The sequence below is a fragment of the Trachemys scripta genome, chromosome 11 (assembly GCF_013100865.1).
Source record: "Trachemys scripta elegans isolate TJP31775 chromosome 11, CAS_Tse_1.0, whole genome shotgun sequence".
NCBI classification, from domain to species: Eukaryota; Metazoa; Chordata; order Testudines; family Emydidae; genus Trachemys; species Trachemys scripta.
Window position 1 is genome coordinate 16,334,680 of NC_048308.1, and position 26,708 is coordinate 16,361,387.

General features: G+C 39.1%; 1 protein-coding gene across 3 annotated transcripts in view; it reads left to right on the forward strand.

The window, feature by feature from the left end:
* MGAT5 (alpha-1,6-mannosylglycoprotein 6-beta-N-acetylglucosaminyltransferase) overlaps positions 1-25,653 on the forward strand; it is a 242,963-nt gene extending 217,310 nt beyond the window's left edge. The window contains exons 14-17 of one of the 3 annotated variants that reach the window (XM_034785257.1): positions 3,528-3,644; positions 4,492-4,566; positions 12,973-13,130; positions 17,935-25,653. In XM_034785257.1, the coding sequence (XP_034641148.1) occupies positions 3,528-3,644; positions 4,492-4,566; positions 12,973-13,130; positions 17,935-18,133 (549 nt within the window). In that variant the 3' untranslated portion in view covers positions 18,134-25,653. Of the gene's footprint in view, positions 1-853; positions 1,133-3,527; positions 3,645-4,491; positions 4,567-12,972; positions 13,131-17,934 lie in introns of those variants that run through there. The other 2 variants (XM_034785258.1, XM_034785259.1) reach the window with 2 other exon arrangements.
* Positions 25,654-26,708: the final 1,055 nt, after the last annotated feature.

The following is a 26,708-nucleotide window of genomic DNA, read 5'->3' on the forward strand; positions in this document are numbered from 1 at the left end:
AGAAGTGAGGTTTTTACTCACGAAAGCTTATGCCCAAATAAATCTGTTAGTCTTTAAGGTGCCACCAGACTCTTTGTTGTTTTTGTAGATACAGACTAACACGGCTACCCCCTGATACTTTTTACTCCATTTACCTACTTTTGAGACAGTAGTGCCTGATCGAGTGATCAAAAAAAAGGAATGGGAGACAGGTACATATGAATTCTAATCCCCTTTGTGAGACTTTGGATTTAGGAAAGGTGGTGGTAACTGTATATCTCAGTGTTTTCACCTCTACAGTGGGGAAAAAAAAAAAGCCCGCAGGAGTGCTGAGAATTAATTAATGTTCATAAAGCACTTTAAAGATGATAATCCTTAATATTTACTTGGCAGAAATATCACTACAGTTACTGTGTTTTTTCTCTCAGTTTAGGTAGAGCTGGTCAAAAAAAAAAAATTGTGAGGAAATTTTTCCTACCAAAAAATAGTTTTGTCTGTACTGAATTTTTTGTTGTTGTTGTTTTTTGTAGGAAAATTTGAGAGGAAAATATTTGTGTTGAATGGACATTTTGTTTTGGTGTAAAATTTTTGCTACTTTTTTGTTTCAAAAACCTGAAAAGACATTTTGAAAAGAAACATCAACACAAAACAAAAGTTTTCATTTCAACTTAGTGCCGTTTCTTTTTTGTTTTCTGAAACCCAGAAAGTGACACACAACAACTTTATGTGTTTAAATTAAATGAACATGTTGATTCAGAATTTCCCATGGGAAAACAAACTTTTCTCCCCAAAAAAATTCAAATGGAAGCTTTTTGTTCAAAATCTCTTACAGGGGGAAAATGTTAGGTTTCTGGCCGCCTCTATTTCTATGCAGCAGAAGGGCCCCAAGAATGACTACGACCTTCACCTCTGGCCAGTCACATTATTTCAGCATCAGGACAGTATTCTTAAAATTTCTACCGAACACATCCTCACAAGAGCTGGCACACAGTGGAACATTGCTGGTTGATTCGCTGTTGATATCAAGGCTTCAAAATCAGGCCTGGCTTAATGTGCTGCCTGCCAGTCTGAAGTGTATAACGAACCCATGATCTCCAGTATAACTCCTGAAGCTGTGTGAATTTTAATCATTATATTTACATACTTGGGGGGGGGGGGGGAATCACATTTTGAAACGTAATGCAAATAATGTTAGCACTTAAGCAATATTATTATGTTCATTGCCATACAACTTATTAATAAAGGCATATTCTCTGCCCCCAGTAGCTTATACAATCTAAAATTCAGATGTGAATGCCCTGGAAATTCAGGAAATTTTGATAACCTGAGTTTTTAAATATATATCACTTAAACAGTAGTGGTAACAGTAGGATACTGAGGTTAGCTGTATATGCGGATTTCGTGGAGGGATTGGGTTTTCAGGAGGAACTGAAAAGATGATGATGGGGTGGAACATGGTGCACTAGGATACGGCTTATATAGACAGATCATGTAATCTGTGGGTCTTCCTCAAAAATCTTCTTAATCTTACTAAGGCACCAGTCCTCCAGTGAGCTCTATGTGCATCCCCACTGAGTTCACTGGGCCTCTGTAGAAGCAAGGCATCAGCCTCCGTGAAGCTCATAGACCAAATCTGGCCTATGTTATTTCAATCCAATTTTGGCTTATTTCCACTTTGACGTAATCTTTAAATTTTACCTTTATTTTTATGTGAATGTTCACTTTTACTATATCATAAAATGTTAATATAGGTCTCCAAAAAATGCTGGCTTCCTGTGCTCAGAAATATAGAACAGGAGGTGAATGTTTTGTGAAAATTGTTTGCTTGCACTGCCTTGCTGCTTTGCATTTGCTTCAGCAAGGAGTTCAAGTACAATAGTTACTTTATCTAAGAAGAATGACTTTTAAGTATATGTAAAAAAAATGTTTTGCTCAGTGAAAGTACTTGAACACAAAAGGGGAGAAAAATCTCGTAATACATAAAGAGGCAGTTGTTTAAATACTTTGCTTGCAGTTTTCTTATGTTGGGGTATTATGTTATTTAAAAGGCATTCCTTTTCAGGCCAGTGTGAGGACACACTTCTCTCTTGTACATTTTTAACCTGTTCTTCCTTTCAGTATGCATTCTTGCACATCTCTTAACTTCTGTGATACCATGATGTCATTGCAATCTCTTTCCGTGCCAAACTGTCAGTTCTGGCCCTGGTCTAATTGATGCCAAGTGACTTATTGTTCTGGTTTGACCTGGCTGATATTTTTTTAATTTATTTTGTTTTCTAGCAAGCAGTGAGCAAGATGTCAGTTAGGTTCTAAAATGCACATTGGAGGTGACATTCAGTCTCATTTTCAGGAGAGAGTCAGGGTTCGTTCTGGGTGATCAAAGTCTTAATTGTGCCATCTGTGTATGAGCTTAGAACTTTTGAACATGGAGGATTGGATGACATGGGGAACATTAATAGTATGTAGAGCCTTTCACCTCTAGGTCATGGGTTCAGACCGCCCAAGGCTAGTAGATGTGATGAACTGGGGAAAATGTCTTTATTTTTATATGAATATTATGTGTAACTATGTTTCCCTGTTCAATTTTGTATTTCTGCCTGCCCAAATGCATGGGGTTAAATCAAATGAGGCTGTAAACAGGTTATCAAAAACCAAGCAGGAAAGGTAAAACGACGACACAGATAGAACAGCATCAGGTACACAGTTTCAAAGGAATGAAGATAATGACTGGACCACCAATTGGGAGAGAAAATACCTAGCTGGGTCGGTCCAAGCGAAGTTATTTTACCCTTTCCCAGGACAATGGTTATATGTGAGGGTTATAAAATGAGTTTGATAGTCCAGTTCCCCAAGGATGTATATCTGCATGGCAATAGTATCATCAATATTGTAATAAGCACTAATCGGTAACCTTGCTAGCAGTCTGAGAATAGAAAATCAGAATCAAATGTGCACAGTAATAATCGTGCATTTCTCACATTTGTGAGAGAAAAAGAGGGAGAAGAGAGGGTTTGGATGGAAAGATACTGACATTTCATCTTGAAGGGATGGAAAGATTTTCAAGCGATGCCTGAGATGGGGAGAGATGCAGGAATGGATAAAGGATAGAGGCTCTGGATAGAAAAGGAGATTTGGGAGTAGTTCATCCGGATGTGTTAGCTGATCTCAAAGAAATAAATGAAATCACCCAGAGAGCAAGGGCAAAATATAGAGATAAAAGGGAGAGGTTGGTACATAAAGCGAGATAGGGAAGTTCCCCTGCTTGTTACCTATGCTGTACCTGTTGTGTGGATAAATTAGAGGTCATTGGTCCCCATACTTATCAATCCAGTGCATTTTATATGCACCAAGTTCACCCACAAGATTTAATGGGGAAAATATAGAAAACCTAAAACAGAGGTAAAAGAGAAATTAAGTTATCTTTATATTCCAGCTCTGTTATTGCATTATCTATATGTATTATATCCTGAGACCCAAACCAAGTGAAGGGGGCCAGGAAAGAGATCTTGACCCTTGCTTTTTACCAGTATATTGATTTTCTTTTTCAGTTGACATCTCAGCATCCTTATGCTGAGGTTTACATTGGGAAGCCTCATGTCTGGACTGTGAACATCAATGATCCTTCTGAGGTGGAGAACGCAGTGAAAGCAATTTTGAATCAAAAGGTTAATATTTATTCTGTTTGTAATCAGTACTTGGTGTCTGAGCTACTGCTGTGCAGAGTGCCTCAAAATGTTAATTTCATTAATAGAATTGAGTGCTGCAGTCTGGAAGGTTCTGTCCTTTTGAGGTCTGATGCCACACCCATCACTGTGTGATGTATATGTGGTATCTGAGCATCAGGGTTTAGTACTAGATCCTACACATGTGCTTAACTTTGCTCACATGAATAAAACTAAGCGTGCGTATAAGCATAAAGGATTGGAGCTTTAGCATGTGAGTCACAGGGTCCAAGTTACTAGATTTGTTATTGAGTCTTTGTAAGTTTTTTGTGCATTTAGTAAATCAGTTGCCCTATGCTTAGCTCAGTTGAACCATTAATTAGCTATAACAGGGAAGCTATGACGATATTTCTGCATTTACATTATGAGCTTTTAATGTAAGGAATAAAAAAATCAAAAGACATCTGAAAACATTTTCAAAGAGCATCTAATTATAGAATCATATTTTCCTTCGTACTATTTCAATTTGGAAATTAAACAGAATTACAACAGGCAGCTATGAGAGCCAGTAGAGTCTCTGCCACTGCTCAATAAACTCTTAATTTCCCCTCATTTAACATCTCCTCAGAGACAAACACTGATTAATTTTAGAATTGCCTTTGAGGAAGCAAAAATCAGTTTAATCTGTGGGCTGTGTAAAACGGTGATTTGTTAATGAGTACGTTTACTACAAAAGCTATAATGTATTAAACAGTACACAGGCTGCTAACATCACACACATCACAGGGACGCTTGCAGTAAAATGATTCCTTAAAAATTCTAATCTAACCACACTGTACTGTTTCAACAGATTGAACCTTATTTGCCCTATGAATTTACATGTGAGGGGATGCTACAAAGGATGAATGCATTCATTGAAAAGCAGGTATGACCTTTCAATGTTGATGAAATAAACCTCTCTTAAGTGCAGTCTTTCTATTTTAAAGGGTGCCTTAATATTAAAAGTGTTCATTCTTGGAATTACTTTTTTTTTAAAAGTTTGGATGGACCCTCATGGGTGCCAAGGTCCAATTCTGCAAATCAGGTCTCAGGGCTTGTGGCTTAGCTCAGGTCTTCTGGCAGCCATTCTACTGCTATGATGGTGTGGTGAACGACAAAAAGAAACCACATCGATGTGGTCTAGCAGTTAGCGAAGGGTACTGGGTGTCAGGACTAGATTTGGGCAAAATTTTTCAGACAAATAGTTTATTCGGCAAAAAAACACAGTTTCAGTCAAACCAAAACTATTTGTGACTTTGCCATGAATATTTTCAGTCATTCATAAGACGGCTAGAGGAGGAAAGAGAGGGGAAGTGCTGCTGATGCTTCCCCTTATAAACTTTAGTCCAGTGGTTAGGGCATTCACCTAGGATGTGGGAGACTCAAGTTCAGGTCTTCACTTTGGAACAGACATGATAGAAACTTTTTCAATTCACCAAAAAAATTGAAAATTTTCAGATTTTGGTTCAACCCAAACCTAATTCTGCCCCCTAACCCCTCTGGAACTGCCACCAAACTGAAGAATCAGTGTTCATCCAGTTCTAGTCAGGGCTACTGGGTTCTGTTCCTGGTTTGGCACTGACCTTGGGTAACTCACTCAAGTTTGTGACTCAATATACCCCTCTTCCAAATGGATAAAATAGTACTTATCTATGTTGCAAGGGTGTTGCAATGTTTGTAAAGAACTCTGAGATCCTAAGAGGAAAGGTCACGTAGAGGTGAGAAGTATTGATACTACTGCTATCACAAGCAAAGCAATCTTTCATGTAAAAGTAGCTTCTTTTAAGAGCCCATTTGGTTTTATTTCTATATTTTAAAAGTCTTTGCATCATGGAATACTACATAAATATTCTGATACTGTTTGTGGAGACGGGGAATGGGTACCATTCCTCCTCAAAGGCTTGGCACAGTTGTAATTACATTTAGTCTTAACTTCTGGGTGAATTCGGTGTGTTGGTTTTAACTATAAATCCTTAAATAGTTTGAGACCTGAGAGAGATGCCTCACTCCCCATGAAATACTGTCACGGTTGAGATTAGCAGAAGGACTTGAGCTGGAGCTGGAGCTGGAGAGCTGGAGCTCCCTCAATATAAACAAGAGGGAGCTGCTGGCAGGGCTGTGTGAGGGGACTTCAATTTTGGAACTTGCTCATCCCCTTCATTCACCAGTGCCCAGATTTAACCTTCCAGGCATACTACAAAGCCCAGCAAACAACCCCCCACCCCTTCCCATTTCTTTGGGCTGTTAAGGTGGGTGTGGGCTGAGAGAGAGGTTTACAGACAGTGCTTTCGTTTGTTCTGTTTTTTATTGTGCGGCATAGCTCCCCAATGCACTGTAATTGTATTTTTAAAACTGGAAGTGCAAAAGAATAAATTAACTAGTACATAGCTATTTCCGATTTACTGCCAATAAACACTTCATTGTCTTTGTTGCTGTGTTGATTAAAATGTCTATGCTGCGTTTGATTCTCCTGGATGAGTTAACTGTGATTGACAGTAGTTTTCATTAATACAGAAAAATTTTGCTCATTATTCAATAGATATTTAAAGTGATATCTGAGTGATGGGTATATGTAGGCTCTTCAGGGCAGGGACCTAGAGCCTAGCACAATGGGGCCCTGGCATCTACCAGGCACTACAGTGATACAAACAATACATATTAATTCAATTAATTGTGTTTGGCTCTGACTGCCGGAAAGTGTTGCTGTTACTGCTACCAGAATGATAGAATATTACTATTATTTATGTATTTGTTAAACGTTGGCAGGGTGCCTGGTGCATTGTACAAGGCAAAAAATAGACACAGTCCCTACACTAAGGAAATTACAGCGTGAAAGAGAAAAAGATAACACAAAAATTTGTTGGAATCCCTAGAGGATGGTAATAGCTTAGAACACCTGTTAAAATAACCTCAGATATGTTCTTAAAGGTTTGGAGCTTTATCAATAAGGTGTCAATTAATCACAGTTAACCAAATGTATTAACCCATGAGTGTTAGTCAAAGATCAATCATCACAATTCAGAAAGGTAAGAGTTAACTACTTTATCACTTCATCGATCAATAGCATGGACTGCTCCAGAAATACAACTGAATGCTGAAGAGTATATGTATTTTAGGGTGTTACTATGAGCGCAAACTCCCCAAAATCAGCTTGCGTCATTCTTACTCTAATACAGGGGTCAGCAACCTTTTAGAAGTGGTGTGCCGAGTCTTTATTTATTCACTCTAATTTAAGGTTTTGCATGCCAGTAATACGTTTTAAAGTTTTTATAAGGTCTCTTTCTATAAGTCTATAATATATAACTAAACTATTGTTGTATGTAAAAGTGGTTTTAAATAAGGTTTTAAAAATGTTTAAGAAGCTTCATTTAAAATTAAATTAAAATGCAGAGCCTCCCGGACTGGTGGCCAGGACCCAGGCAGTGTGAGTGCCACTGAAAATCAGCTAGCGTGCCGCCTTCGGCACACGTGCCATAGGTTGCCTACCCGTGCTCTAATATTTCTACTCCAATGCAACCTGCATCGCTATCCGAGATCACTGGACATTTGTACTGAGTTTTTAGCAACAATTATATCAGTTTCTTATTATTTTCACAAACCTCATCAAAATATGACTTTTTATCTCTGCGCCAGTAACAAAAGCTTACACACAGTTTTTAATTTATTGTAGTATAGAAGTTGCTGGGAAAAGTGGTTCACTTTAGCATAAATATGGATTCTCTTAAAATAAATAATATTGGCTAATAATTTTGGTAGCAGTTGGTACTGCTGATGTTGGTTAGTATTCATGGGCCTTGCAGAAGATGAGGGATTTATGGGGAATTTAAATGAAGATGGGTGCCACACTGTGGCACAGGGAGGTTGTTCCGGCCATATGATATGTTAAGGAAGAAAGCATGAAGACGAGTGGAAGATGGAAACAAAGAAGCTTTAAGGCTCAAAGGGTGTGTCTACACAGCAAAGAAAAACCCCCATCAGGCCCATGCCAGCCGAGCTAGGCTCGGGCTCTGGTGCTGTTTCATTGCTGCATAGATTTCTGGGCTTGGACTGGAAGCCTACACAGCAATGAAACAGCCCCACTGCCCGAGCCCTGCAAGCCTGAGTCCACTGGCACAGGCCAGCCACAAGTTTTCTTTGCTGTGTAGACATACCCAAAGAGAGCAAGGTGGGAGGGATTGGGATGGTAGGCAGGGCTGTGTGGAGTCTCAATAGATGAGGATATGAGTTTTAAAATATTGACTTGGTGGGCGAGAGAGATAAATTGGAGGGATCCAAAGAGGGAAAATGATGAGAGCCAAGTGGCAGATAAACTGTTAAATGTAAACGGGGGGAAGTGGCATGACCTACAGGGAAGATCTTCCTGTAGCTAGAAAGCTCTTCTCTTTGCTTTAATTAGTTTTTGGTGTGGATATTCCAAAGCGTTAGGTCTAGTTCTATAAATATTCCTCTTTGGTTGATGCAGTGTGTATCTATAACTAAAATCTCTTTTACCACTCTTGATCTTTTTTTTCTGACCTGGATTTCCTCCCTCCCCCTAATTATTGTTTAATTGTATATTTGTAAAATGAAGTGAGTAAGCATGGGGACCAAAGGACAAATGGTAGAGCAAGGTCTTTCTAAAAGCATGGTGCCTGCATTAAAGCTAAATTAATGTTAACCAGTCATAATTTAAAATTAAATTATGGGATACCAAAATGAGCTTGTAAATTAGTCAAAAGCCTTTTTTTTTTTTAATGTAAAATTGCTCGCTCTCATGGTTACAAAATGAACTAAACCACTGAATGAGAAAGTGAATTGCAGCCATTAATAATAACTTATTCATTTAGTACTAAATGAGTAGCTATTGTTGCAGAGAAATAATTACTTTTCTTTTCAATTTTTGTCAAAATCATTTTTGCTCATAGTGACAGTCACATTTTATGTGTAAAGCATTTAGACTAACCACTTGTGTATACCATGTTGCTTCAGTTAATGAAAAAAAAAGTTATGAAATCCCCAAAGCAACTATATGAAGTACCATGTTTATCTGAAATCCTGGTTATCTGAATGATTCTCATGTCCATACAATGTTTTAGATTATCAAGGTTGAACTGTAGGCTGCTAAAACCTATACTACATTCTGTTGATAAAGTGCACTAAAACATTTAGGATATTAAGCATGTTTCAAAGACCGGTCTCTCTGTTTTGAGTTGCTAAGCAACTCAAACTAAGCAGATAACAGGTTAGGAATGCTTTACATAGACCAATATGACTACACTCCTTTTTATTACCACTGTTCATTCAGGACCTGATCCTAAGAAGCACTAGCAGCTTCTGCTCTCTTTGACTTCAGTGGGAGTAGCCAGGTACTCATTCACTTTCAAAATTAAGCCCCCAGTTCCAACAGTACCTGTCTAATGAGATGTCTTGTCTTTCATAGTTACAACATTAAAGAGGTATTACTGCACCTTTATCAGAAAATAACACAATGCTAACATATTGTTGTATTTACAGAACCAATAGAATATATCCTTTAAGATTCCACACTAATAGACTGAAGTTCCTATGGGTATCAAAGTTAACAATGAAAGGAGGGGAAATCAGAAAACACAATACAGAGTAAATGAATCATGAAAGATATTAAAAGCAGACTGTTTCCAGTTTAAGAAGAAATTGAGCAGTATGAATGGGGCAATTCTGTGCCTTATGGTAATAGTTCGTCATTTAAAAACATTATGGAGTTTTGATATTTTCCCCATAGACAAGAGGATTGGATTGGTTCCTGGGATTGGCAACAAGATACAGAGCCTTTCATCACCAATTTTCTGTTGCAGATCAGGCTAATGGTGACTGCATGCTGTTACCTTTGATGACTGTTCCTGATGCTTTTGTTAAAGCACAGTCCAGTTCGTAGTGAACAGGTGTTTACATCAAAGGTGGTGATATTTTTTGTGGAACTAATCGAGACCTTGCCTGTCTGTTTCAGCAAAGTAGTGAAGGATCAAATGAATGGGTCTTCAGTTACCCAAAGTTGTCACTTGGCATAAGCATTGAAATTAGATTTTAAAAAATCATTTATAGGCATAGTTTAAATTTTTTGTGTGATGTTGAATGTGTCAGCTTCAGATTTTTATTTTCATGTATTGGTCCAGGTATTTCATTTACTCTTGTTTTGTCCTGTAGTATGTTCTCAGGTATCTCACCTTACAAATGCATATCTTGCTACTCTCAAACATGCTTTTGTTACTTCAACACCCAGACTATTGCTGTGTGCTCTATATAGGGCACATATTAAATCAGTTCAGAACTTCTACAGAAGGTAGCTGCTCAGTTATAAACTGGTCAATCCCATACGAAACCTGTGGCACCTGTGCTCTGGGATCTGCCCTGCTTACCTGTAGCCTTCCCAGATAAATTTAAAGGTGTTAGTTTTTACCTAAATTCTAAATGGCCTGGCACTAATTCACCTGAGAGGCCACCTCTCTCCCTCCATGATGCACTGCTGTAGTTGTGACTAGTAGAGTTGCTGATGTTGGATCCCACCTCAAGGTAATAGAAAAGGGGGCTGACCCTATTGGGTTCCATGGAGACTGGCGGGCGCAAGCCTGCCCACGGCTAAAGGACCCTCCCCCAGCCTATGGGGAGGATCCACTGAGCCCAGGAAGTCAAAATATTATGGGGGACAACAGAAAATATAACCGGAATATATGTGAAGGTCAAAGGGTCAAAAAAAAGGGAACCTGAAGGGGACACCAAGCAGAGAACCCAGGACAGCACCCACTGCTCTTCGAAGGTGTCAAGGGAGCCAGTGGACATCGCCCAGAGGAACTCTGCCCGGATATGTGAACAGAGGAGGGATTGGAAATAGGCCCCACAGTCGCAGAGAACCCCCTCAGCCAACATCCTTTCCCTGGTGTTGTACAGGGCCACTTTGGCCATCACTAGGGGGAGGTTGACTAAGAGGTCCTGCGACTTTGAGGCCACGGATAGGGTGTGCGTATATGGGAAGGTGGGGGGAGAAGTGCAGCCAAAAATGCAGCAGTCGGTCAAGGAAAAGGGGCTGCAACCTGGCACACTCAAGGTAAACATGCGCCAGGGTCTCTGGCTGGGGGCTGATGGCGGGCAGTCACTATATTCACATCCTAGAATAGTAAAGGAACTGGCACATGACATTGCAAGCCCAATAGCAAGGATTTTTAATGCATCTATAAACTCAGGGGTCATACCCTATGACTGGAGAATTGCTAATATAGTTCCAAGTTTTAAGAAAGGTTAAAAATTGTAAGCGAGGTCTTGGACAAAATGTTAAAGAGAAATTAGTTAAGGACATAGGGCGAATGGTAATTGGTATAAAATACAACATCGTTTTACAAAAGATAGATCATGCCAGACCAACCAGATCTCCTTATTTGAGAAGATAACTGATTTTTTTTTTTTAGACAAAGGAAACACAGTACATCTAATCTACCTTGATTTCGGTAAGGCATTTGATACAGTTCCACATGGGAAATTATTAATTAAATTGGAGAAGATGGGGATTAATATGAGAATTAAAAGGTGGATAAGGAACTGGTTAAAGGGGAAACTACAATGGGTCATATTGAAAGGTGAACTGTCAGGCTGGAGGGAAGTTACTAGTGGAGTTCCTCAGGGATCGGTCCTGGGACCAAGATTATTTAACATTTTTATTACCAATCTTGGCACAAAAAAAAAAAGTGAGTGCGTGCTAATAAAATTTGCAGATGACACAAAGTTGGGAGGTATAGCCAATATGGAGGAGGACCGGAATATCATACAAGATGATCTGGACAACTTTGTAAACTGGAGTAATAGAAATGGGATGAAATTTAATAGTGCAAAATGCAAGTTGTGCATTTAGGGACTAACAATAAGAATTTCTGCTACAAAGTGAGGGCTCATGAGTTGGAAGTGACAGAGAAGGACAGAGATCTGGGTCTGTGGGTTGATCACAGAATTTTCCCCTGGGTCAGAAGGCAGAGACCCTGGGGCAGGGGGGGTCGCCTTTCTCTGCAGCATGGGGCATGGTTCACTTGCAGGTTTCAACTAGTGTAAATGGTGGGACTCTCTAACTTGAAGTCTTTTAAATCATGATTTGAGGACTTCAGTAACTCAGCCAGAAGTTAGGGGTCTATTACAGGAGTGGGTAGGTAAGGTTCTATGCCCTGCAATGTGCAGGAGGTCAGACTAGAGTACCATGATGATCCCTTCTGATTTTTAAGTCTGAGTGTCTATGAGGGTCCCAGGAGACTCAAATGCATCCTGACTTATGGAGGGCTTATTTGTTTGACCCAGACTTTGAAGGGAGTTAGGGGGGAGATTGAAGAACTAGCCAATAACATGGGGTGGTGTTTGTATTTAAAGCTGCTGTTTCTCTGAAGATGTGAGGTGACTAACGTTTACATTTGACTCCTGTCATTTTAAATAAGCTTTCAGTACTTTGCCCGTTTTTTAACCCCCTTTATTGTAAATGGAAATAAAACAAATAACCAAAAGGTGCACTTAGAACAAAATCTTAATTTTCCCTTCTCTGCAGTAACCACATAGGAGATTTCACGTTATTCATAGTCCGTACCAGTGTAGGTGGTCATGTCACCAGTAGCTCCATTAGGAGATGGAAACAAACTCCATGAATGCTTGTTCTTGGTCTAGAGAGAAAGCACATAACATATCAAACTAAGTCTTTATATAAGTGTCACTGACTCTATGGCTAAGCATTTGGAAAGGAGCAAGTTGGGGCAGACATATGCACTTGGGAACTTTTTTCCATAAGGAATACATAATCAGCTTTTGGAATGATTCTCTACCAGGGCTTTCTGGTGGTATCTGTGTCATTCTAACAGTAATACTTGTTTAGCACTAATTGTTGCCATGAGATATCACTGAAGGCAAGAGGGAATCAAAAATGGATTAGATATGTATGGATAAAGAGAACATCTATGATCATATTAAATCTCATGTTTACAAATGAGACACACAAACCATCCTGCTTCAGGGCATAAGCCAACCAGTAACTTAGAGATAGGAAGACATTTCTCCTTGGAGGAAGAACAGCATTTTTTGCACTTCCTTCTGAAGCATCTGATACTGGCTAGTGTCAGATTATTGTTAGGAGATCCATTGTGATAATTCCTCTTATTAAAACTCATAATCTATCAGCTGAATACAGGTAAGATGGTCTTGCTGCCAAAAAAAAAAAGTTTTCTAGGCTTTTAATTACCACTGCTATTTTCCTAACCATAGAAAAGTTTATTCAAAGACTGTTTGTGTAATACTGTACACTTTGTCACTGCAGGATTTCTGTCACGGGCAAGTGATGTGGCCCCCATTAAGTGCACTGCAGGTAAAAATTACTGAACCCGGAAAATCATGTAAACAAGTTTGTCAGGAAAACCAGCTCATCTGTGAGCCATCCTTCTTCCAGCACCTCAACAAAGACAAGGATCTGCTGAAGTAAGTATTGAGGAGTATGGAAATATAGTTGGGTACCTTATATAAAGTACATTCTATGGAGGGGAGGAAATAGTCTTAATGCATCTGTAATGGTGAGTGGTCAAGTTCTCAACTTCTGAAAAGCGAAGTTAAAATTGAAAAAAGAAATCTTAAATTTGCGACTTTGTGCATATGCTGCCTTAAAATAGTCTCTTAATATAAATGTTAATTAACAGCAACATACATTCTAATTTAAATACAGTATGTTAAAATGCAAAGTTTAAGCCTTACAACTGTTCTAACCATTTGAATCTTAGTATTTCTTCTTTGAGTGCTGGTCCTTGTTTGTATTCCACTCTGGGTACACATGCGCTTCATGCACCTGGATCCAGAGTATTCTCATAGGCAGATTCCATTGGTCCACACACATGCCCCTGCTCTCCTCGTGCTCCGTACCGAGGGTATAAGGAGCAGGGTGAATCGACAGCCTCTTACCGCTGCATGACCTGCATCAGAATTTTCAGTGTCTGGAGCATCTTCTCTACTCACTTGATCTTCAATCTGTAAATCTTTGAAAGCTTTTTCTTAGTAAATAATTTTCTTGTAAATCATTTTAAAGAGGTTTTTTGATAACTTTTAGTCTCTCTAGGGTAGTTAACTTGATTACCCTGGATCGTAGGACAGCTGTGCCCCCTTAATTCTCCAGTCTGGTGTGCACTAGGCCCACTTTGCTATGTGAGCTGCCTCTCTGCCCACTCACCCCAACCTCTAGCATGCACGTCACCTGCTGGCATATACAAGAGTGCTATGTCCAGCCACTCTTGACTTATATATTGGGCAACACCCATATATACATATACCTAATCCCGGTCTTGCACCCCAGAAATGTACTGTCTTGTACTGCTCAGTTACTTACTGAGCAATACAAGCTCATAAAGTCCATCATTTTAACAAAGAAAATGATCCACTAAACAATAATAACTGGCTGATTTGTTAATCACTTTTTGCCTGCAGGCTGCCTGCTTCCCTCCCTCCCTCCAATTGTGTCCACATTTTCACCTACAAATGATTGTCTTCCTGCCTCCTTCTCCTTTGCCATAGATCGGGATGGCTCTTTTATTGTTAAAGTGTGGCTCCTCTCCCCCACCCCCATTCTCCACCTACCAGACTGGGGAAGGGAGATCTCGGGGCTTCTGCCCTGTGGCAGGGTGGTGCTCCTGGCTCTCCAACTTCTGAAGACTGTTGTCTGCGCCTCAGTAAGTTTGGCCACCTCTGCCATAGAGTCTGCCCAGCTGAATCCTTCTCTCTCTATTCCTCCCCGTTCTCTTCCCTGGCTCCCCTTCCAGCCCCAAGTTTTTTGTGACCTCTTCCCCAGCTGGTGGAAGATTGGGTGAGAAATACGTCAGCCCTCCTTCAGTGCAGCTTACAGTGAAGGGGGCACCTGCTGTGCTGTATTGCAGCAAAGAGGCAGGTGCTGTGCCAGCTCTGCCCCACACTCAGCAGTATACTCACAACAGAAAGCTCAGCTTTTAGGGGAGAGAGCAGCAGTCTCTGTCCTCCTGCCTGCTTTGCACAGTGCCCTTAAACGTTAGGATGTTTGCACTACAGTTAAACCCCTCGGCTGAAGTTGCCACAGTTGCCAGTTGGTTAAAATTCCATAATAGCTGATTTGAGGCAATTGTTCATGCAGTTGTAAATAAAAATGTTTATAAAGCTGTATTTATCTTCATATTTTTTCATATTGCTCTCTCTGACTCCAGTTAATCCTGAAACACCCATAGTCATTGGCAATTAACAATTAGCATTTCTGCAAACTTTTTCTCACTAGTGTCCTAAATATGTAGGCTCCAGAACCCTTTTCATTAGATAAGTTAGGGTCAATTAAGAATGCTTACCACTTCTGCATTAGGGAAATCAGCATTACTTTCAGGTGTCTGCGTGTATGTGTGTAAAATGATCACTTTACAATGTCAATCAAATGTATTCAGAAATTGCAGTGCAACAGATGACTAATAGGAAGTCTGATGTCTAGGTTTGCTAGTCCTATTTCCAGTGATTTTACCACAAACGTGCCTTTTATGTATTCAAGGAACGTTGAAGCTATGCAACTTCTATTGGAAACTGAAAAGAGCCACACAGATGTAAAACTTTTTTTATCCTGTTGACAGGCTGTCTTGCTTTCATCTCTTAGGGTTGCTTAAAATACTGAGGTGCCTAGACCAAACAGTGAAGAGAATCATTTTTTGTTGGATTCTGAAAATTAGCTGTCTTTCCTGAATGACTAAAAATAAACACTTAATGTGCTCATTGTTTAAATAGTTAACATTTATTCATAGTGGTATCTAACCTATCACAGTTATTTCTTGGCCTCAGCATAGGAAAATACCAACAGTTACTACACAGTGGTATTTGAGTGACCAACTGACTTTTCAGTGGTAACCACATTACTTCAGCTTTGCAGCCAGAAAATGGGTGACTTGTCCTTTTTCTGTATTTTATGCACACACCTGAATGCTGCTAAATGAATATGATCCAAGCCTTTTCCTGTTTCATACATTAGGTATCAGTCAGTATGACATGACGTAAGACCGTTCAAATTCCCCCTCCCCCCCTTAAACATGATCAAATACAGGGGTGAAAGTAACTTACAGGACTTACCGGTACTGCCGGAAGAGGTGTGGCCTATCAAGATTTAAAGGCCCTGGGGCACCAGCTGTGGCTGGGAGCTCCAGGGTCTTTAAATCAACCCGGGGCTTCCAGCTGCAGAGGTGTCTGGGAGCCCCCGGGGCTCAGGGTCAAATTAAAGGGCCTGGGGCTCCGGTCACTGTGGGGAGCCCTGAGCCCTTTAAATCCCGGCCCCAGCCCAGCTGCCGGAGCTGCGGGCAGGATTTAAAGGGCTCTGGGTTCCCCGCAGCTGCGGAAGCTCTGAGCTCTTTAAATCCCGGCCCTATCCTGACCGCCAGAGCTGCAGGGGGGATTTAAAGGGCTCGGGGCTCCCCACAGCGGCAGGGAGCTCCAAGCCCTTTAAATCCCGGCCCGGGCACCGGAGCTGCGAGTGGGATTTAAAGTTCTCTTGGCTCCCCGATGCAGTGGGGAGCCCAGAGCCCTTTAAATCCCCACCGCGGAAGCCGGTGCGGTCCGGCACGGTGTACTGGCTCTTGCCAGCACGCCATACCGGACCATACCAGCTTACTTTCCCCTCTGATCAAATATAATGGGAAAGACCCTCTGTAGAGAAATGACCCTGTACCAGGAATTTCTGGTCACATTGATTGGAGAGAAGCCAACATCTGAATTATGTATTGCCAAAAACAAAATGAAAAAAGCACTTATGTTAATGCTTATGATACTTTTATGTACTACAAAAGATGACAGTGGTTGGATCAGGTTATTGGTAATGAGACACAAAGGTTTTTGTTTCTGGATCACTGGTCTGACTGAGACTTTATGGAGAGAAAATCCTAATTGCAGTTCTTCTGTGCAGTTAATTCTGCAGAATGGCCCTATTACTGTATTTATCCAGCTGTAATTGGTCTATACTGTGCTTAAATGTGGAAAAATTGCTCCCTTACAGATCTTTGTCTGCATGGAAGATGCAATATAAAGCTAATACAACTTTAATGTAAGCAAAATATGTCCCCAATGGAGAAGTCTGATGATAAATTAGAAGAACAGCTTTTTACATTTCTGGATTAAACCAGAATCAGAGCAGAGATAGGATTATGTTACAGGAAATAACTGTGCATGCTGACTAGCATTTGATGTCTGTGATTGCTCGTTCTGAATAATTGTCCACTGAAAATATTGCACCTTTTTGGTCCAATCTTCATTAAGAGTTGAGATACTCAGCAGACGAAATTTGCCCATCTTGGGTTATAGTATTTTATCTGACGAATAGCAAAGATTTGAGAGCATTTCATAGGTAATATAGTCTGAGTAGAAGGAGGTACAGTAATGATGTACCATGTCCAGAGAAGGCTGAAGCAAATGAGACAGATGGATTCTATACTGAGAATAAGATGGAGAGTGAGAAATGGAGAACTAGAGAGGCAGTCAAAGAAACTTTCTAGGAGGAATGTTAGACTGGATGTCTTCCAATTCATACCACAAGATCAAAAATTTTGTTTGAAAAAGTTTTGTTGCACTGTGATTTTTCCCTCATTCTTGACTGTTTCCCAATTTAACACCCATATGTTCTGCTACATGTACTGTTGACAAAAAGTTCTAAAGACTTCATGAAACGAACCAATCTCAGCTTCTCCTATCCCTGCACAATTCAGTGCAATAAAAAGGTAGGGATGCACATCACAAAACCAGTCCCATTTCTTCAGGACTCTGAGGCTTGTCAGTTTAACATAGTTTGAAACTTCTTTATTGTTTTTTAATACTTAACATTTCCAGCTTACCTTTCTGTAGGAACAGAGCCAGACTCCTAATGGAATGAAAGCATTTTATGTTGCTGCTTAGCATCATAAACCTTGATCAATTTCCAGCACCAATAGGCAGAATAGGGGTTGCTATTATCGGAAACTTGGAAAGTAAAATGACTAATATTCTGTTTATGCCCACTGTCTGTTGCTATAAACCAGGAGTTATTACATGATCTATATTAACCTATTTTTGTTTGGCTGAGTATTTACTTTGAAACTGTGTAGTGTAATATCATGGTATGATTTAATTACTCCTCTAGTTCAGGTTTTTTTGGGCTTTTTATAGTACGGCTGTAGTCTTAGGAGTGTAGTCTTGGGGGTGAAAATTATTTCCCTGAATTACTATAAATGAATAATGGGAATGTGACTTAGACAAGTGTGTCTTGCTTTTATAGGTATAACGTGGAATGCCATACTGTTGAATCTGCAAATGATATCGTGGTCCCATCTTTTGATGAAAGCAGGAAACACTGCATTTTTCAGGGCGATCTTTTGCTGTTCAGCTGTGCAGGATCCCATCCAAACCACAAACGAATCTGCCCCTGCAGAGACTATAATAAGGGACAGGTTGCACTTTGTAAAGATTGTCTATAGCAGCAGCAGCAGCACCTTGCTTTAGTTTGGGGACAAACAAAGTGGTTTTGAGAGAACTACTTATACTTCCTGCACTTTTGTCCAGTTGTCTTGCTGCAGGCCGAGCAAATGCTGCCAAGCGGAATTCTCTGAGAAGAGGGATTCATAATTGAAATGATTTTTATTTTTTTTCTAAGTGAACACTTGCAGTGGAGCTCTTTGAAATCTTCCACCTACTCAAGGAGAAGAGAAATGACGTTCCATGCTTTGTAACTATTTGGAGATCATGGCGAAGAACAGTTTATAGAAAATTCCCGGACCCATCAAACTTTTTTTTGTTGTTTTTTGGATGAAACAAGTGTTTTCTATTTTTTTAACATGTTAAAACATCCCGTCATCATCAGCTAAGAATATGAACATCATTCCAGTACAAAATTGGGAAAAAAATGCGCTTGGGGGGTGGGGGGAGAGGACTACATTTATTATTGGGGCACTATTTTGGGTGCTGCTGCAGCTTGAATGGCTATAAAATGGTGCATTTCACAAGAACTCGGAACCATAAGGTAACACAAATAACAATAGATAGCTGCCTGCTCCCAGTCCTTTTTTCAAATCCTCACATACTACAAGGTACCGTCTGCATCACAACTACTGTACCGGAGCACTCTAAACAGGCAGCTCTGGGCATGTGAGGATCAGTGGCTGCCAGTGTGTGACAAATCCTGTTGTTGCTTGAGAACTGATTATGATTGTGGCATACTCTGGCCATTTTAGAATGGACTTGTCATCAGTTGACTGGGTCTGTTTAGAGAGTGATCCGTGGAATTTGCCCATGCTTCTGTTGTTGTCTGCCTATTCAAAGTACTGTGTGAAGCAAAAAGTATTCCGCATCATTTGAGCAATATGGTTTGATCCTCAATTTGCTATATCTTACAGTACTTAAAACATTACTGCAAGATGGAGAAAGGATCAACTAACTATAATTATTGTATCATAGGAATGTGAACTGTCTTCATAACAAGCTCTGTTTTTAAAGAGGAAGATATTTTAAAGAGCAATTATGAGAGAAGGAAAACTTCTTAAGAAAAATATTGTTGATCGCTTTTCTGGATTCTTAGTCCTTTTTTTAAATAGGCGGGCCAGTGATATATTTAAAAACTACAGTTAATTACCAAGAGTTTGAATTGAAATTCAGACTTGTTTAGAACAGTGAACTAAATCTTTTGAAATAGTAAAACGTATCTTTTTTTTTTTAAAGAGTAAATTTCTATTTTTTTGCAGCACAAGCTGACATGTTTGAAAGCACTGTTCGTGGCTGGGAAAAGTTACGTTAAATTAGAGGGAAATGAATTGCTTAGTCTGCAGTAGGATTTGAAAAAGACCATAGCTTGCAGGTTTAAAACTTGAGTATTTCCCAGTCATAACTGAAAAACCTCAATTTGATTTTTTTTTCCTTTCTTTGTAAAGATTTAACAAGCACTACCCAGTCTCTCCATTAATGAAAGTATAGGCACTTTAATATTTTTCTCTAGAATATATCAGGTTCACTCATTTTTTTATACCTGTCATTCATTAGCTGTGTGAGAGTATTGAAGTCTCTCATGACCTACCAAAGACCAAATAAGGGAAACATGACAGAAACTGTCAAATTATCAAGAGAAATTAACAGAAAAGTAAAAGTTCAGTTTCCATCTTGAGTGTAATTTCAAGTATGTTTAAATTCCCTAATTCAACACTCCCATTTCATTGTTACACAATGTAACACGTACTGCAGACTAGATAGAAATTGGTATCTGAATGATTATTGAGTATCCAGAAAGTATATATGGTGCCTGTGCAGCAGTGTTTATCAATAATAACTGGGATGTAATGATAGTAAAGCTTCTGTAATTGCAATAATTCTACAAAAATGGAACATAACTGGTTACTTATTAGGCATAGTTTTGTATGAAAAGAAATTGAGCAGTTGTTGGGAGTGTCGCAGGCATTCCCTCGGTCAGCATGGATGTTGTTTGCATTGGCTTTTAATATCCAGGGAACTCTGATTCTTGGCTTTTTTTAGGATTGGAATCTGAGGTGCCTCAAGAGTTCATTTTAGGTGTTCTCCATATTCCTGTACATATGATACGAGTGCAGCCAGAAGAATCCCAGGCTTTAAAGAAAATATGTGCACCAATTTGGGCCTTATATCTGGCATTAACTTATTGGTGACAACAGAATCTGCCTTTTTGTGATGCAACCTGAGTTTCTGTAATCAGAAATATAATAAGTTAGATGGAACATCACATCATACATTGGCAATAAAGACTTGTGCATGCGTGCGTGCGTGCTTAAACAATCCAAAGCACCATTGCCTACTGTAATATAACAATTAGAAAACATTTGCTGTTTTTAAAAAAAAAAAAAAAAGGCACTAAGCTGTAAATACACACTTGCTTGTTTCTTACCATTGTATGGAACACATGGCATAATACAATTTGTTTTGCCTCTAAAAACTGAGGATAAAGGATTTCTGCTAGTTTGTTGATACTGCCATCTCTGATGCACTGTGTTGTTCAGTAATATAGTGCTGTCAGTGCAGTCTTTACCACAGCAGGGGGAGCTATGATATCTATAGTATTTATGTTTATTTCTGAGCTACTGAATTTTGTTACTGTATATTGGAGGAGGGGGGGGGGAGGAGGAGAGAAAACTGTTAAGCTCCTTCCAGTAGCAGAAATCAATGTGGGTTTTTTGTTTGTTTGTTTGTTTTGTTGTTTTTTGGAGGGAGGAAGGGGGCATCATCAGTAGGGCTACATCCTACTCCCACAGAGAATTTTGGGAATTTTGTTGTTCCCTTCAAAAGTCCTGCCCAATATGAGACATTTCCAAGGACTTTGTTTTGTTGTTGTGTCTAAACCTTGAAGATGCTGAGTTCTCTTTTCAAATGGAAAAGTACTCTTACAATGTGCAGCTTCAGTTTTATTTTCTGAAAGAGAGAAGCATGTTAGATCATGGGAGATAACTTTCTACATATGGATATTCTTTGTTTTCAAATTCTGCTTGGCTTGCTTTGAAGACTTATTGGATAGAAAAAAACTGAAGTTGCTATCAACATTTAGTTTTGGTTTTTTTCCTGTGGTAATAGTCTTTAAATTTATAAGCAAGTGGGTTCTTGTACAACTGAACACTCCATTCTGCAAGTAAGCACTCAGGCAGATGCATAGGGTATTATTTTAGAAATTATGAATCATTCACTAAAATTGTTGAACTAGATTGTTGCCCATTTTTTCTAAAACGTGGACACACAATCTTCTGTCATAAACTCCATGATTAAGCTGAGTCTTTCCCCTCTTACTTAAATAATAAATGTATAGTCCACATACTGCACTTGAATGATGGCTTTGTGGAAGAATGATTGGTTATAAGATGGGATTTCATTAATGTATGTATTTTACTTTGTCACTGAAACTCGCACTTCCTTTTTCAGACTTCAGGTTTTTGCAAGAATTAATTTTGGATACACTGACCTGTAATTGATGGAAATCAGGTGTGTCAAAACTGAAGTATAACAACCATATTATAAGCTCATAAACATATCTGTCATAAATCAAAAATTTCTTTTGTTTTAAACTTTTGTATTTTTTGTATGTGACCTGATTTTTGAAAAATCTTATTCCTATGAGATTAGAAAACTTGAGAAAAGAATTTACATAATTTATTAAAGTTAACATAAAAGGCTTGCCTTTGAAAGGTAAAGTTGGTAAATATACACTGTTTAAAAATGCCAATAAAAACCTCATTTATTTCATATATGCAAGTTGATTTGCACATGTACAACTAGATACGCTTATTGCATATTTGGCTTAGTTTTCTTTATGGTTGTGTCTTTTGTTTCTCTCTTTGTAATTTATTAGTTACAATTGTGTGTTTTGCTTAATGTCATTAAGTTACTTCTGCAAATATTTAATGTTTATGTGCCTTTTTTATTTTTGGATGTATGTTTGGAATGTGGGCACTGTGTGAACAAGTATAATGGAACACTGATTTTAGGGTTTAAAAAAAAGGCCTTGTTGCTATATAAATACTAAGTGTGACTTCTAAAATATTTTTTAAATAGCAGAGAAAAGTTGTCTAGAAATATGAAGGAAAAGATATAACTGGTTCTTTGCAAAGAATCACCATTGTTAATGTAATATCTTTTGTTGAATATGTGTGGTCTGATGGGAAGATAGTGCATTGGAATGCAATATTTAAACATAGCTCTCTTGTTTAATGACCTGGGACCAAAATAGATCCACACTGCCCCACAAGAAGACAATGAAGAGCTGGAAATAGCTATTAAAATTGCCAAATGTGAGTTTGTTAAGGAAATGAGAGAGAGACATTAAAGATTGTGAGGTACTCAGATACTTCAGTAATGGGAATATATAAGATAGGCATGAGTCTGGGTGCCTGAAAATGTTTTGTTCATTTGCTGGCACTATTAGCCAGAATACAATCGTTTGCTTTTCATGGGTATCTGACTTTATGCAATTAGAGTCCATAAGGGAGAGGGAACTCGGGGTACTCAGTGCCTGGCAGGCTCTTGGTGAATTAGAAATGTTTGTCTTTCCTGCAGGAAAAGGAGATTTTGAATAGCTTATAATAAAATTTCAGTGTAGCATGATCTAGAGGACTGACCTTGGAAACAGGGGCCAGGAACTCCTAGGTTCCAATTGCAGCTCCATCACTGATTTCTGCATCATTTTGTAAGTCATTTATTGCCTGATTTTTTTTCCAGAGGTACATAGCCCCCACAGCTTCCATTGACTTCAAATGGAAAATCAGGTCATTAACCTGTGTTTCTTTTCCCTCTGTACAATACAGCTTCTAATACCTATTGTGCTTGCATACCTCAGCCTAGTAGTGTGAGGATTTTAGCTTGTACTCCACTTTGAAAATACACAATACAGTGCAACATAACTGCTAGTGTGCCCTGCCCCTTTACATGGCTGACTTACCCAAGTTACATAGATGATTTGGAAGCTTAGAGTTGTGTTTTTAATATATACAAGCCCAAATTGCTTTCTCAAGTATGTCTGGCTCACAGTGCATTTAGGGCCGGATTCTGTTCCCGTCAAAGTCAATGGTGGAATGGACTTGAAAGGAGGCTGGATTAGATTCTGGTAGACTTTGCATCCACCAACTCCATTCTGTTTTCAAATTAAGAAAGCAGCTACTCCCTTTAATAAACAGGAGGCACAGTTTGATTCAAATGGGATAAAGGTTTCACATTTTAAGTTACTTTTATCAATGATAGGCTCTCTTGTGCATCTATCAGTCATAAATGGTTCTGAATTGTTCACTGCTATGACGTATCTTTCTGCCATGACACCTCGTTTATTTAAAAATGTATATAATTTAATATTTTAAATAGGTTGAAGTTTTGTTTAAATATCCATTCACCGGGGGGGGGGGGGGGTTCCGTTTCTAAAGAAAAACGCAGATGACAGATTCCTATTATGACAATCTTCAGTGGGAAGTGAGTGATGAGTTGTTGCTGTAGCTCTGATTTTATTCAGATGTACTAGTTTTGTTGGCATGGCCACAAATGTTGGCATGGCTTTGTGATATTTGGGCCACAGCCTCTTCACTTTTATCTCTTGATTAGCAGAGCTACATCCACTTCTAGTTCTCCTTTGTCCCACTGTCTTCGGGGCGGTTCCAATCAATGCAATTTTCAATTGGCATCAGTCTGCTTGGAACAAGAACAGGGAAGGCTTAGGAGGCCTTTAAATAACTGTTGCTGTAAATCCAACCTTTAAATATATTGCTTTAAAATCTATTATTGAACCAAATCTTTTCCTTCATATTTTTAAACTGCTTTATAGAAAAAAAAATGTTCAATTTGTTTGAAACTTTTCAGTATAATGCTATCTAATAGAATAAAAATGTGTCCACAGGATCAGCAAACTGGCTCCTGAGCAGAGTGCGGACTGTAGGAAATGTATAGCAAATGCAAACGGCTGAAGCTTGGCTGTCTCCCGTTGAGTTATCAATCCTATCCTTGTTCACAGAGCTAATGTCTTAACACAGTTCAGCTACCACAAACCTCATATTTATACTTGTACATGGCTTACTTTTAATTTAAGTCCTTTTATGTTAATACTCTTTAAAAACAGCAATACTATTTTGAGTCAGCAGACCCACTCCAACCCTTCAAGAATTCAGCATTAACTTAATTAATGTAACATTGTCAAATAGTTAAGGCCTAGTATTTGCTCTGCTTTAAACCCTAATAAAATAGGAATAACCTCAACGTTCCAAACACAGAACCTGCTTTAAAAATCCACTTACTATAAAATCTGCAATGGCCTTCCGTCTGCTGTCTGCAGAGAGATTAATACTAGCGGTGCTCTAGACTGATACTGTGTGTCCAACAGCACTAACCTGGTCTACCCAGGTGAGTAAAGCTACTCATGTGCACGAGTTCTTTAGGATCATAAGGGTGCATGTTGCAGCATTGCAATATTATGGACCCCTCCCTGTTCCGACTGAAGTTAATGGCAATGTGTCCATTGATTTCTGTGAGAGGAGACGTTTGCATCACACTGGAAGTTCTAACCCTCTGGTGTCACTGTTACAAAGCATGGGGCCAAATCCACTCCAACCCTCCCCTGGCCGTGCATCAAGGATTCAGTCTTTCAAGGTGCTGGACACTGGCCCTGATCTAACAAAGCAATGGCTTAGCTTTAAGTAAGTGAATATCCTCATTGAGTTGATTGGGCCTACCCATTTGCTTAAAGCTAAAGACGTTAAATGCTCTGTTAGATCGGGGGAGAGTGTGCAGCACCTTGAGTGATCAAGCCTCATAAAGAGTACAAAACACACAGGGCCAAATTCATCCCTGCTGCCACTCCATTAGCTTCAGTAGGGTTATACCAGGAATGAATTTGTTGCATTCATTAACAAATTTTTTTGCTGTAATCATTGATGCTGGAGACCATAAAAGAAAGTAACCCCCTTGGTTTGTTCTCCCTACGAAATACAGGGAGGAACAAGGAAATGCAGTATTTGCCAAATGGAAAAGGAAATTACTAGGGTCAGAAATGTTACCTGGAAGATTCTAAAGCTATTCAAGAAAAGGTGGGTGGGCAGATAAAAAGATAAATTTAAATACTATAATGAAGTATTTTGAGTTTTAAAGGGCCTAATTCTGCTGTCTTTGTTCACAGAAAATTTTGAAGTCAATGGGAGATTTGCATGTACACAAGAACTTCAGGGTCAGGCTCACGTTATACGTTTTCATTTTTAACTCTCTCTTGAAATTTAGTTCTTTGCTTTTCTGAATGGTTGTGTTCCACTATATTAGGTTCAAGCGGTTTGATTCACATAGTACAAGTTGCAATGGCTGGTTACATATTGTCAAGTTATTGAAATTCACTAGGATGGGATTCTTTAAAAATATGTAAATGTCTGAATGTGTACTTTAATGGCATAGAACTACACTTTGATTTTGCTGTTGTAGAGAGAACTAGGGAGAACTTTATTTTTCAATAAACATTTTCTTGTGTGATTTGGATTTGTGATTGTATATGTGCTTAAATGGGAATTCCACCAGCTGCAGTTTTTGCAAGGATCACAGCAATGTGATTAGCATTGCAACAGTCGTGGGCTGCCCGTATTTCTGTCATGAAACTCTATTCAAACGTGATTAAACAACAGTAAACAATGCTGTCTAAATGGATCCTGGCAGATAAGACAGCTAGGGAGCCAGTTCTTTACGTGAGGTATTTCTTGAGGTGCGGGGATATAAAATCTGGTATTTTTAATTTACCAAAATTTAGCAAAACAACCTAAATATACAAATTGAAAAGATGAGATTTCATTTGAGGAAAGCACATCAGTAGCTGAATGTCCTTGGATTCTTGAAGGATTTTTATTACACAAATGTGGCAGTGGAGTTGCTATGACTTTAAGAGACTAATATGGCAGGTATTCACTGGCACAATAAACCAAGTAGCTCCAGAAGAAGAGCTATAATCTCTTGGGTCAAATGCCCCCTTATTTTAAGGAGACTTTCTATGTATTTACATTTCAGACCTTAAAGAGCTTGTGAGTGTTCTACAAATTTGCTTTTGCAGCATTCTCACTCGTACCAACCCATGGAACAAGTGACCAAGCTTGAAACTTTAGGCAACATGCTCAGCTGGTTTAAACTAGCATATCTCCATTTGATGTCAATGTAGCTATATCAGTTAACACCAGATGGGGATCTAGCCCCTTCTGTCTAATTTCCTGCATCAAATCATAAGATACCACTAGTTGTCTGCTTATTGTCTGTTTAAAGAGATTTGGAGTGTGAATTTACCACAGATGATAGGTGCCAGATTGAGCACTTCTGAAGACTGAAGTCCTCCATCCAGAAACTGGTACAGCACCATATGTCTACAACATAAACTTCTTACGCTACTCTGTCAATGTACCTCAGCTGTTACCCTTCTGCTGAGAGGGTAGTTCACTCTCCGTTCCCTTTCACTTCTTGGTGTCCCTGCTGAGGTCAGCAACAAGTTTTCCAATTGGGGTCAATTTCCATGATGGCTTCTGGGGGGGTGCAGATGTTTGTCCTTGGGGA